Source organism: Rhodamnia argentea, chromosome 5, assembly GCF_020921035.1.
Source record: "Rhodamnia argentea isolate NSW1041297 chromosome 5, ASM2092103v1, whole genome shotgun sequence".
Lineage (NCBI taxonomy): Eukaryota > Viridiplantae > Streptophyta > Magnoliopsida > Myrtales > Myrtaceae > Rhodamnia > Rhodamnia argentea.
Window position 1 is genome coordinate 2535136 of NC_063154.1, and position 12833 is coordinate 2547968.

At 40.2% G+C, this 12833-nt stretch overlaps 2 protein-coding genes across 2 annotated transcripts; both read left to right on the forward strand.

Moving 5' to 3' along the window:
- Positions 1–3602: 3602 nt before the first annotated feature.
- On the forward strand, positions 3603–4660 carry LOC115743673 (WUSCHEL-related homeobox 5-like). The gene is made up of 2 exons (XM_030678565.2): positions 3603–3997; positions 4245–4660. Exons 1-2 carry the CDS (start codon positions 3649–3651, stop codon positions 4436–4438), a joined length of 543 nt encoding a protein of 180 aa, XP_030534425.1. The 5' UTR covers positions 3603–3648; the 3' UTR covers positions 4439–4660.
- Positions 4661–7889: 3229 nt separating this feature from the next.
- LOC115743668 (26S proteasome non-ATPase regulatory subunit 7 homolog A) lies at positions 7890–11972 on the forward strand. The gene is made up of 10 exons (XM_030678557.2): positions 7890–8217; positions 8979–9071; positions 9159–9240; positions 9746–9842; positions 9972–10047; positions 10172–10230; positions 10397–10519; positions 11108–11165; positions 11255–11340; positions 11735–11972. The coding sequence occupies exons 1-10, from the start codon at positions 8031–8033 to the stop codon at positions 11804–11806; spliced, it is 933 nt and encodes a 310-aa protein (XP_030534417.1). The 5' UTR covers positions 7890–8030; the 3' UTR covers positions 11807–11972.
- The last annotated feature ends 861 nt before the right edge of the window (positions 11973–12833 follow it).

Here is a 12833-nt window from a genome sequence, read left to right on the forward strand (position 1 = left end):
TAGCAAGCATATCATACAAGAAGGTGCATGTCCCATTATTAGGTCTAGTATGAATATCAACACTAGGTCCCTGAAATTTAGCTCGATGTGTAATTTAATTCCTAGACTTTAAATTTGTTCAATGTGATCTTTGAACTTTAGCCTAACGTTCAATGTGGTCCTCGAACTTTTAATTTGTTCAATGTGGTTTCTGAACTTTTGGTACATGTTTCTGTAATCCTTGACAGATATGAAAGTATTCAATGTAGCACTTTCATTAATTTAAGATCGGGAACAATAATGAACATTTCATATGGTACATGGACTAAACCGAACATGTACAAAAAAATTCAGGACTACATTGAACAAGTTAGAAGTTCCGGGATTACATTGCACATAAGCTAAAGTTCAATGACTGCATGAAGTAAATTAAAAGTTCATGGATCACATTACTCGTTGGGCCAAAGTTCATGGACTATTTGTGTCATTTTTCCACCATAATATGATCTGTTGTATTCTCTAGATAAACAAACCCTGATCGATACATGGCTCATTAGGGTTTTGTTTGAGCGTTAATAAGCTGCATAATACGTGCATGCTCAGACGGCGAGACCCGGTTAACTTGGCTGCTTCTTCTAGGAGTTGAGCTGGTGATGGTTTGAATGCTACGGACAAACGATTCGCTCGCAACAATGAAATACTGATACATTATAATATGAAACATTCTTGGGAATTGTTGTCCCAATTGACCATTTCTTTCCCTCTCTTTTTTCCTCTCTTTTTGCTGAAATTTGAGCCAATTGGCCTCGATATCAATTCGTCTTGACTGGAGATAGAAGAATAAGCATTAAAACTCGGGCAAACTGCTCAGAGGATAATGCAGACAATGCATAGGACGAGCTGAACCAGATGCCTAGGTTAAATTTTGCTCATATATATAATTCTGGTCAAGTCCACAGCCATTTCTTTCTTTCTTGCGTCGTCGTTTACCCCTTTGGGACTCCCCAGATCTTCACCATCTAATTTGTAGTTTTCCCACGATTGTTTTCTGGTCACAGTCTCTTATCCCCTTTTGGTCTGAGTAAAAGTCTCGCAGAGCTGAAGCGTTGATTCCCAATATGCCCTGAAGCTTTCACCGGAAATTCCATGCTGTCCCAATGACTCCTCATCGATCTTAGGTTGAATCTTGTTTAGGGAGGAAAAAAAGAAGAAGAACTGAAATGTATCATAGGAAAATGTTATCATATGCACATCCTGCTAAATTAGGATTGCATTCTTGGAATGAACTTTGAGAGAAGAAACGTCATATTTAGACATAAGGAGTAATAATATTCACGATATTAATCGTTTCACAAAACTTAGCGAGTTTGCAAATCGAGTCGGGGCAAACTATAAGCTCATATTTGAATGGGAGGTTCATATTCGAATATCCATTAAGAGTTCGTCACGTCGCTTTGGAAACAATTTTATAGCAACTTATGTTTCTGTCCTCAATCTTGATATGCAAACGGAGAGGGTCACAAGATTACTTACTTCTCAAAATAATGGCACTATGGCTATGAGTGGGTATTGTTGGTTGTTTGTTCGTAAAAAACAAACTAAGAAGTGTCCTATCCTACGTAGAAAAGATGTGAGTCCGCATGTGAACTACATTTGGCACTACTAAAAAAAACATTATTAATTATAACTATAGAATAACCATTGTGTCCTATTGGAACATTGCACAAAGAGCTCTTACAACCTCTAAAAAAGTGTGTCCGAATTTATAGTTTTTCAGACATGAAAAGTTGTGTCTATTCGGACATAAATGCTTAACTTTTGGAAGGTTGTGTCTGTTCGGACATAACTTCTTAACCTTCGAAAGGTTGTGTCTATTCAAATATTTTCGCTATAAATTAACGGTCGTTTTTGTTCAATTCACAACTTTCATTTTCGTTTCTTTCACATATATATATAGACTTCTTTCCAATTGTTTGCTTTTAAGAGTTCTTGGAGAAATATCGGAATTGTGATATAATGTTCTCATTACGAGACTTTGTTGTATTAGGAGATTTTTTGCGAGTAACCATTAAAAATGTTGTGAAGAAATAATTCCTCAACAAAAAAAAAAAATGTACGCCTTAAAATTTGATTCTATTTCTTGTCTTTTGTCAATCATATTTCCCAACAGGTACCTAAAAGTCAAAATGACAAGCGACTTTTATTCTGATCATTCAAAATCGTGCATCAGAGATCAGCTGAAAGCCCTAGAAAGTTAAAGGAGGGCGTGCAGTTGGTTTGATCATCAAGAAATGCCAAGGGAAAAGCCAAGTTGCTGCTTCTCTTTTGGTTGGTCACGAGGCTCGTGGGTCGTCTCCTAAATCACGATGTAATTTCCGGTGGCTCTGCTGTCCTCTTGTCTGTGTATCCACACCCTTAAAAGATGGGTTTAGCACGACATCATTTGACTGGGACTGTACTGATGGTTAACTTAAACTGGGAGTATCTCTGTCGGATGTGGAGATCACAACCGTCCACGCAAGATCAGACAATGCGAACTTTGACTTTCGTTGCCCCATCGATCTCTCGTTCTAGACTATCAAGGCAATAAAAATTTTCGAGTGAAACCATAGCTTTTGGTCTTTAGCAGACAGCAACAGCTTTAAAAAAACTAGGTTTTGGCCTTTCTCTTATGTCACTACAGGTTTGGACTGACTCGATATGATTAATAAAAGGCATGAAACACACCACAAAACTAGGCAAATTAGCACATATACTATAGCGGCGTTTCAACTTTACTGAAAAGCACAAACCCTAGCTGTATATTCGCAGATCAGTTTCAAAGACATAAGCTTAATAGACTGAATTCTAGAGATAGAGTGATTTCGGTTTACAAAATCGACTTACAAAGTTTTGAGATGAAATTTTTTGAATGCTTGAACTGTTAGGTGTGGTTCATACTCTTTATCGATAGGAAAGCACGATGGTCTATGAATAACTATTGCTATATATTATCTCTTTCACTTGTAAATGGGCGTGTAACAAAGATGTGTGATGCGCTAATTGTAATTGAATTCTTTCCTAGATGTAACCCTAATTTAAAAGTGAATCAAGATAAATGTGTGTTTCGATTTCTTTTTCTCGCTTTTACGGTCTATTTCGTTGTGGTTATGGGTCAAATCCTAACATGAACATAACCCATTTCTCTAAAAACCCGAAGTCATATAATGTGTCACTTCTTTCAAAGATAAGTTTGGCGAAACAATGTTAGCATCACTCAGATTGTCCAATTTAATAATGTCCAGATTTACATAAGGAATGAGAATAATTTATTCGAGGGTTGGAGAACTTCCATCTTGTCTGCTCGCAGACCAAAACGTTGAATGGTGGCAGCTTTTGCGCATGTCTCTCTCTCTACCCAATGTACAAAAAATCAGGGAAAAAAAAAAGTTGAGCCCATGAAAATCCTCATACAGTTCAAGCTCTCACGTTCCCTAAATTCAAAGCACACTGGCATAAAATAAGGGCTTGATTCTGGTGTACTTCAATCCCCAATTCAATAAGGACAAAAGCTTAGGTACCAAAAAACCAAATACACATATAGTTTAATGTTCCCCTTTGCCTCTTTATATAGCGCACACAGTCTAAGAAACTTCATCACTAGAGAGCATTTGCTTGAGGCTGAAAACAATGGAAGAAGGAATGTCAGGGTTTTACATCAAAGCCGCCGGTGTCCGCGGCAATCATGGCGGTGGCAACGGTGGCGGTGGGGGTACAAAGTGCGGGCGGTGGAACCCGACCGCCGAGCAGGTTAAAGTTCTGACCGACCTGTTCAGGTCCGGGCTTCGGACTCCGAGCACTGACCAGATTCAGAAGATCTCCACTCAGCTGAGTTTTTATGGCAAGATCGAGAGCAAGAACGTCTTTTATTGGTTTCAGAACCACAAAGCCAGGGAAAGGCAAAAGCGTCGGAAAGTGTCGGTTGACGATCAAACAAAGGAGGCCATCCGCAGCGAGGAGAAGATTTCTTCAGCCAAACGTACCTAGTTTTACCCACCTTCGAGCATTATCGACCTTTTGTGTTTCTATTCAGCATCATAGTAGGGATATGATCAAGAACTTCCTAAGAACATCATCGTTAGTCATTCTTGCTGTCATTATATTATAATTATGTGAATATACCGTAAATCTGAAGCTTTCGTACATGGAAATTGAGGATCTTCTCTTGCAACCTTTACTTATCTTCTCCTCCTCTTCTTCTTCTTCTTGTGTTTTTTGGTATTCAGATTTCATTCCACATCATGTGGTGGAGTCGGAGAGGGTGATGGAAACTCTCCAGCTTTTCCCTCTCAAGTCCTTCGACGAGTTGGCGGAACCGGAGAAGCTCAGGTTGCATGCAACTGAGTGCCGAGACTTCGCACACGGTTTCGGGGTGACGATGGATCATCCGACACTAGATCTCAGATTAAGCTTCCTCTAGATACCATGAACTAGAACCCCAAAAAGAAAGGAAAAAAAAAAAGCGAAAAAACCAAAGATTGTAATCTTTAGGGAGGTCTAGCTAGGGTTTATCATGAACCAAGGGAAGGAAAAAGAAGGTGGATCCAGGAAATGCATGGTACCTAGCGCTCTTGTAAGGAAGACCAATTATGCGGTGATGATATTTCTAGGGTTTAATACAAACGATGGTTTTTCGACATTCTCCTCTGCATGCTCGTTTTCTAACGTTGTTCTTATCTCTCTGTGCTTACTCTGTTGGATTGATTGCTGTAATCTTCTATATTTTTCTTTTTTTTTTTTGGGCTCTTGGGGAGGCTTTGGAAATTGGGATTCACCTCCTCTCGTCGGGAAATTTGTGTCTTCTTGAAGCGCACGATGAAGATGCAACTTCGCTATTATAAAAATGACAGTCTTCCCAAGCTTTGAATTTCATGCACCGACACGTCCTTGAGCCCAAAACAGAAGACGACGTGGATTTGAACGTGGTCAGCCTTCTCTGGCAGTGTGTTCTGACCTCGATGTACCATTTGTCTTTGTTGATTTAGACCTCGGATTCGAATTTTTACTTGACAGAACCAGAAAAGAGAAGCACAGGCACAGGGTATGAGATATGATGAACCGGAACAACTTAAGACTGACGACGGCGACACTGCACTGCATCATGTGTTAGCATTGAGGCGGGAGGGGCTTCATGAAGTCCTTGTCACGTGTCTGGTGATCAAACGTACGTGTAGAGGCGTCAAACGTGAATATCAGGTCGGGTTAGACTGAGTCGAAAATATTCCGATTCAAATAGAATCACTGAGCCAGTTTTGATACAGGTGCCATATAATAATGACTCATATCCAACCCAATCTATATTCCTAAAACACTTTCATATTTAACACAATATAGGAAAACTCAAGCTAAAATTAAGGTGAGAGCGCGAGGTCAAATGAGAGCGAGAGAGAAAGAAAAAACATTCATCGAATAAAAGTGAGTTGGATCTAAATAAGTTATAAAAATATTTATGATCCATTTAATACTTATATTATATTTAAATCTATCTATGACATGTTTTGTTGAATTTAACTACCGCGTATAATAATTCAGCTCATCATTTATGTATTAAGAAATAAGTTTACACTTATCAACTTGGGCTAAGTATCATGAAACGAGGAAGTTGTCATGAGAATGTTTAGATCTCATTCTCATCGGTACCAATTCCATTATAATTATCGCAAGTTTGGTGCCTCGCGAGGTTGGGAAAGCAAAAGACAGATTGGGTCGATGTTGAGTAAAAGGTATGTGTGTAAGGAATCCGAATTGTCGGAAGAAAAAGTCGCCGCCCCGCCCTGTCCCATCGAACTCTTATGTGGAAAATGGGGTGCGGCACGTCATAAAATAATACCTAGGATCTAACTTTCCCTTGGATAGATTTTGCGTACGGAATAATTTGAGAATGCGCAGCTCAATTTTGAACAATTGTTCAGCCTGTTTCGTTTCCACCATGATTGCACCCCATAACTACGCCAATCCCTTGTGAAGACAAGTGTTTAATCAACTCAAGAAAAAGAGTGACTTAAAAGGCTTTATATGGTTACGTACGCGTGAGAGTTCTTGATAAATAGTTGGATTTTGTGCCTTAGAAAAAGCGTAGCATCTCAGGCTCGACTCCCACGCGACCTAATCATACAAGAGCCACGTATTCTTCTAAGGTACACATACCGAAAACAAAGAAGAAACGGTTAACTTCGGCTCGAGATATAAAATCCGCTTATCATACGGAAAATATTTTTCGAAAGAGCAAATTTTCTCTTCTCTTAATGTTTCAATCGCTTAGGAAAATGAGTCAATGAAAAATATTGTTTTAAACGATGAAAAACTTATGCTTAAATTCAAGAAAATAATTTTCTTTTTAAAAAGTCAGAAATGATTTTTCCAAAGTAAGACTAGATATCAACAACTGGACGTAAAGCTCTAGCTTAAGCGCGGGAACCCTAAAGCTCGTTCACGGATCCCCAATGTTCGGGTCCATTGAAGTCGAACCCACGACCCTACCGTCCATGCTTGTATCAATCGGGGTCCGGCCCGTAGCCCCGACACACAAGCTCATGTCCACAAAGGCAGAGCACAAGACCTTGGTAATCGTGCTCGAGCTCGATTCTCGGCACTTAGGCTTGAGTCCCTAATGCTTATGCCTAGATCCCTCGCTCCCAAGCCTTGGTACATAAAGACCAAGGCCCGAGATCCCATGCACGTGCACGGAGCATTTGAGGCCTACCTAGGATGCCGATGCCCGTGCCATGGTCCCAACACTTGCACCCAAGTCCATTGAGGTTGGCCTAGTTACTTAGTGCCCAAGCCTAGGTCCATCAAGGCTAGCCTCGGGACCCCGGGATCCAAGCACGCGCACTAGGGTCCCAAGCTCGACCTTTGTGGTCTTAGGCCGGGTGTTGGGGACTAAAAAATGAGCACTAGGGTAGAAGGACCGATCTTGATGGACCAAAGCATGAGCATCGGGGTCCAAACCTCGGCCTTGACGGACCCAAGCTCGGCTACGGGATATCCGGGCATAGGAACCCGGGCACCCGGGACTTGGGCACGAGCACCCGGGTCCTTGGCTAGGCTAATCTAGCCTTCTGAGGACCCGAGTCCGAGCACCGAGGACCCAAGTTTGGCTGTCAAAGTCTTGAACGCTTCATCTCTCTGTTCTTTAGTGTTCAAAATAGAGAGATAAAGCACTCACGTTGGTAAATTTCACCAACCACCTTCTCTCTCTAATAGCGACTCTGGCTTGCTTGAAGCCAACGATGTGAGATCCAAACTTAGCGACGTTGAATCTGAAGTCCCGAGCTCAACTCCGACCTCAACGGCGTTGAATTTGACATGAGCACCATCGCCTCGATCGTGATTGATGAAGACTCGGTCATCTTCCTTGACTTGACCGTTGGTTCATAAACTCAATCTTCTTCCAGCGGGGCTTTAGGGTTTAGAACAGAGAGATAATGGGAGAAGAAACGTGGAGAGGGAGAGGGGAGAGTGAAGAGAGATATCCATTTGGGTGTTGGATAGGAAAAGAAGGTTACCCAATACGATGTCGTTTTGCTAACGCATATAAGTTGGGCAAGTATTTTTGCCACGTAGGAAAGAGAAATGATTAAAATATGCCAACATTTTTTGTAAGCCACATTAGACGGACTTAACGGAAGGGCTCGATTGAACCTATTTGATAAGTGTTAGGATTTAGGTGACAAGTTTTAAAATTTTTTAGTGAACGTATCCCTTAAAAGAAAAATCAATGTCTGATCTGGCCTAAGTTGAAAGCCCAAATCGGCAAGATCTATTTCTGGCAATGTCAATGGGCCTTTGAGGCCCATTATAAGCCAATATCAACTACGATTTCGCAAATCACAGAATTCAAGCGAGCGAAGCCTTTCAAAACTTTGGCCTTCCTTGCTCCTCCAGTTCTCATACTCTTTATACCTTTTCTTCCTCGCAAGCAACTCCTACTCAGACGCCTGAACAAGGAGCAAGCGCCGGGAACAATCGCGAAGAAGTCAGGCTCCGGCGATCGCGTTTCGGAGCGAGCGATGGACGTGATAAAGACGCAGCAGATATCAGCAAGGCCGATAGAGAAGGTGATAGTCCATCCTCTGGTCCTTCTCAGCATCGTCGACAATTACAATAGAGTCGCCAAGGACACTCGCAGGCGCGTCGTCGGGGTCTTGCTCGGTAGCACCTTCAAAGGCACCGTCGATGTCACCAACAGCTATGCAGGTTTCGTGTCGGCTCTCTCTTTTTGATTTTCGGCTTCCCTGATTTGATTGGGGATTTTTGCTTTCTCCAGTCGGATTTAGATCTGGATGCATTGGGAATGCTAGTGAGAAACAGTTCATCTCTTGACGTGATTGGTATGGCGTAACTTGACTTGGTATTGGCGAGAGTGCAATAGGTTCTGTTGAAGAATGAGGTTTAGGATCTTGATTGAGCAAATTTTGGAGAGCTCGCAGCTCAATATTTTGCAACGTGGCTTTAGTTTGATCACTAAACGCTTAGGACTATAGTTTCTTTGAGGAAACAAGCTTCAAACTTGTCTACCTTGGCTTTTGGAGGATAAATTAGTTTGCCGAGTTTGAAGCAGAGCATTCAAGTGGACCATCTGTTATCTCTGACCCTTCAGCGGTGGTTTCTTAAGTGAGGATAAAATTAAAACGAAGATGCAAGGTGTTGAGTTATGGAAATCATTGAAGGGAAGGCCATAGGCAACTAGAGAGGCATTTGACTTAGTATTTTCTTCCTGAAATTTCTGCCATTTAATGAGGGGAGCCATCGCAGAAATGGTTTAGTCTGGTGTTTCTATAAAATTGATACCGCTGTTGCTTATTTGAATCTATTAGCTAGCATTTGTCTGGTATTATATGAGTATTGGGCTTAGTTTGGTGGCGATGTAGATATTATGTTGTTATCTACAGTCTGCTCGACATGTGATTCATACGAAGATCTCTGCTTATTGATTTTATCTTTTTTCTGACCTTCAGTACCTTTTGAGGAAGATGAGAAGGATCCGAGCATCTGGTTTCTTGATCACAACTACCATGAATCAATGTTCTCCATGTTCAAGAGAATAAATGGTACTTACTTATGGAGTCACCTTTTTATTTCAGTAACTATTTGAAGTGGTAATTGTCTAGTAACGTGCTCTGTGTATTATTTTACAGCGAAGGAGCATGTTGTTGGATGGTATAGCACTGGTCCCAAGTTGCGAGAAAATGACCTTAATATCCACACATTGTTTGATGAGTAAGACTTTCTGCTGGATTTGTGCATGAGATTGAATTATTGCAGTTTCGTGATCGCCCTCTCTATATGTCCCTAAATGTCTAATTTTGTTTTTATTTATGAGTTAGGTGGTCACTTTGTCATAAGGAAGATAGCGACACAAGTTCCTGTTGCCTTTCTTTTCTTTTAGCATCCTAATTAGGCACATCGTTGTTGAATTCTGTACTGTGCTACGGGTTTCAGATGGGTTCTGTTGTGGGAGAGGCCTTGTTAATCTTATTTATAAAATCTTCGCTGGGGAAGATCACTTACCTTTGGCGTAGAACATGGGCAAATGTTTGCATTTGATAGAATAATGAAATGAGTGTAACCGGTACTCTTAGGATGAAGTTGATCAAAAACTCCTTTTTCTTGCTACTTCTAGCATCTTTATATTCAGTCAAACTAATCTAGTTGTACTTCTATTTCACGGACTGGTCACTCAAACTGCATATGCTACTAATCAAGTTTTACCTCTTGTGTTCAGTTATGTCCTGAACCCTGTGCTGGTTATAATTGATGTTCAACCCAAGGAACTTGGAATACCAACAAAGGCATACTATGCTGTTGAAGAAGTCAAAGAGGTAAGAGTAGGTAGTTTCCCACCATAGCTGCCTCTTGTTGTCAAAATTTAAGCTCAGTGTGCTTTCCATATAACACATATGAGGTTCATTTAAATTTTCTAGGGTTAACCTCTCTTTTTTTTCCCCCAGAATGCAACTCAGAAGAGCCAGAAAGTATTCGTGCACGTTCCTTCAGAAATTGCTGCCCATGAGGTTGAGGAAATAGGTATGTTTTTGAGATGGGAAGATTCCTGTCTTGAAATGGTGATGTCATTATTAATCCCAGTCCTAGAGGTCACTGTGACTACATACTGTACCATGAAATGCGTCAATGATTCACTTATTGACAGGTGTGGAGCACTTGCTACGTGATGTAAAGGATACAACCATTAGCACCCTTGCCACAGAGGTAACATGTCCTGACACTTTTTTCCTCTTTTTCTTTTCTTTTTGATACAGTGTCCCGACACTTTTTTAGGCTAATATCTGTATGAGTTTCAATTGTAGAATGAAGATCCACAGATAAAATCTGATTGCTGGTTCTCCTTAACTCGAGAGTTCATTATTACGTACAGGTCACTGGAAAGCTCACAGCCTTGAAGGGATTGGATGCTCGACTTAAGGAGATAAGAAGTTATCTTGACCTCGTCATTGATGGAAAGCTCCCATTAAATCACGAGATCCTGTATCATCTTCAGGTTCATTATCGTCATCTATGAAGAGTGTGGGGATATTTTTCATCTGTGAGATGCATGCCGACTTCTATGAAATCGATTATTAAAGGACTCATATGGATGATACCTTAAGAATAACTGCATTTGTTGGCAATGAAGTTTATTCTGTTGGATGCAAAATAGAACCTGGCTCTCTGCTTCTGCTGTATCGGCAGTTAATGTTGCTGACCTGCAAAACTTCTATATTAAGAGCTTCAAGCTTTCTAGCCATGTCTTTCTTGTTCATTTAAAGCTTATAGTTTCAGATGGAAATGAAGGAGAGCAGTCTTATTTTTTATTAGCAATTAGGCTGATGGGCTAATGGCCTGTCTTAGAAAATTCTCAGTTCCGTGCTTATTCATTATCAGAGTTGATAGATAACTTCTCATGTATTTGGGATTATTTAATTAGTTGCAGTTATTTTGTTATTCAATCTGTATTGCTTTTGTTGGCCTGTCCTCTCCTTGCTTGCATAATAGTTTAATTAGAAATTACAGATTGCAAACTCATTATAGAATATCAATTATCATTTATTTTGGACCTTACACTTTTTTTCTTCTGTGGATCCTATAGGATGTCTTTAACCTCCTTCCGAACCTGAATGTCAATGAGTTGATAAAGGCTTTTGCAGGTAATGGAAGGATATCTTGGGATTTTAATTTTGCCTACTATGCTTACATATTTCCACTTTATCCTTACTGGATAATTTCCTCTTCACAGTTAAAACGAATGATATGATGCTAGTTATATATCTCTCTTCCCTCATCCGAAGTGTGATCGCTCTCCATAATTTGATCAACAATAAGGTTCGTCAGCTGCCTTCATTCTAGCTTATTCTGCTTCCGGTTATTATTCTCCTTCCGGTTGTTGCATGACCACGCAGTCTTCTAGTACTGATTCTACCAGTTCAACTCCTAAGAAAAATTATTTTTAGGCTTTTAAATGAAGAACCCATGATTACGCTTCCTTTTAGTACAAGATGAGTTACTGACCAGTTTCCTTATTATCAGTACTGAGAGCTTGCTTTTATTGTCCTACTGACCATCAGTTAATGTAATTGTGCGCGCGCCTTGTTCGTGGACCTGACTAAGCTCCTCTCGAAGTTGCATTTGGGTTTTACTTGTTTCATGCGATAATCATGCTTATTTATGCTCTATCATTCTTGGACACTTGGATGATATCACTGATTTCTTTTTACAGATTCTCAACAAAGAACACGAAAAGGCTGAAGACTCAAAACCTGTCGCCGTACCTGCTGCAGCTGGAAGCTAGATGGAAGGATAAAATAACCCTCAAACTCGCCGCAGGTTTTGTTTCAACGATGAATTGTGTCGTGGGTATTTTGTTATCCTAGTTTTGAGATCGACAAGAATGGGGATGAGCGGGACACGGGAATTGGATATTCTTTGGAAAAATTGTCATTTGATCGTTAGTTTGTTATATCCCGTGACTTTTAGTAGGTTAATGATGACAACTCTGCAAGTGCCAAAATTCAAAACAACTCAGGTTACCCTTTAGCGTTCTTGATCATTTTCTTCTTTTGCCCTCTTTTTTTTCTGAGACAATGTTTAATCGAACTTAACGAGAGGCTTGACTGAGCTAAACTCATCCACATCAAGAGCATACGAGTCTTGCTACTTATAACGCGTCCCTTTGATTTATACTGCAGTGTTTTTCTAAGTGTAGGTACCTAATCGAGCAAGGATTGATTTTTTTTTTTTTTTTTTTGAAAGCAAGGATTGAGTTTGGGACCAAGCATTAGAGTTGAATATAATGGACTGATCAAATCGGAAATCGGCTAGATCTGAAATTGGCCAGTTTGGTTCAATTTTCGGCTCCAATGAGAATTGGACCGATCAGACCGGATCAAATAATATTTTTTTTGTAAAAATAAAATTCATCTAAATTTAAGATGTTTAGGATGATTTTCAGATTTAGCGATAACGTGACGTAATTAACGAAAGATAATTTAATAAACATATTGTTAATGAGAAAAATTTAATGAAAAATCATAAAAAAAAATGCGATCGATTTAATTATTATAGCGCTCGAGAGTCGGTCCTTTCAATTCGATTCTTTTAGGGTACGATCGGATCGGGAGCTGCTCCCTTCCAAGCACCGTGCCAAACTATATTTCCATCTTCAATTCCCCTACCAAGACGCCGAAAAAGTTTCGCCAACTCTAAGTAATCCATCACTGTCAAGCTTCAAGAATTCTTAAATGCGCTTTTTTTCTCCTTTTTCGAGGGAAGGGCATATTCCCAACAAAGGCGTCCTCATCAAGGGGCAAATTGGTCAT

Coding starts and splice junctions, on each gene's coding strand:
- LOC115743673 (XM_030678565.2), top strand. CDS start 3,649: ATGGAAGAAGGAATGTCAGGGTTTTACATCAAAGCCGCCGGTGTCCGC. Junction 3,998..4,244: donor GAAGATTTCTTCAGCCAAAC/GTACCTAGTTTT, acceptor TTTGGTATTCAG/ATTTCATTCCACATCATGTG.
- LOC115743668 (XM_030678557.2), top strand. CDS start 8,031: ATGGACGTGATAAAGACGCAGCAGATATCAGCAAGGCCGATAGAGAAG. Junction 10,231..10,396: donor TTAGCACCCTTGCCACAGAG/GTAACATGTCCT, acceptor TATTACGTACAG/GTCACTGGAAAGCTCACAGC. Junction 11,341..11,734: donor ATAATTTGATCAACAATAAG/GTTCGTCAGCTG, acceptor TTCTTTTTACAG/ATTCTCAACAAAGAACACGA.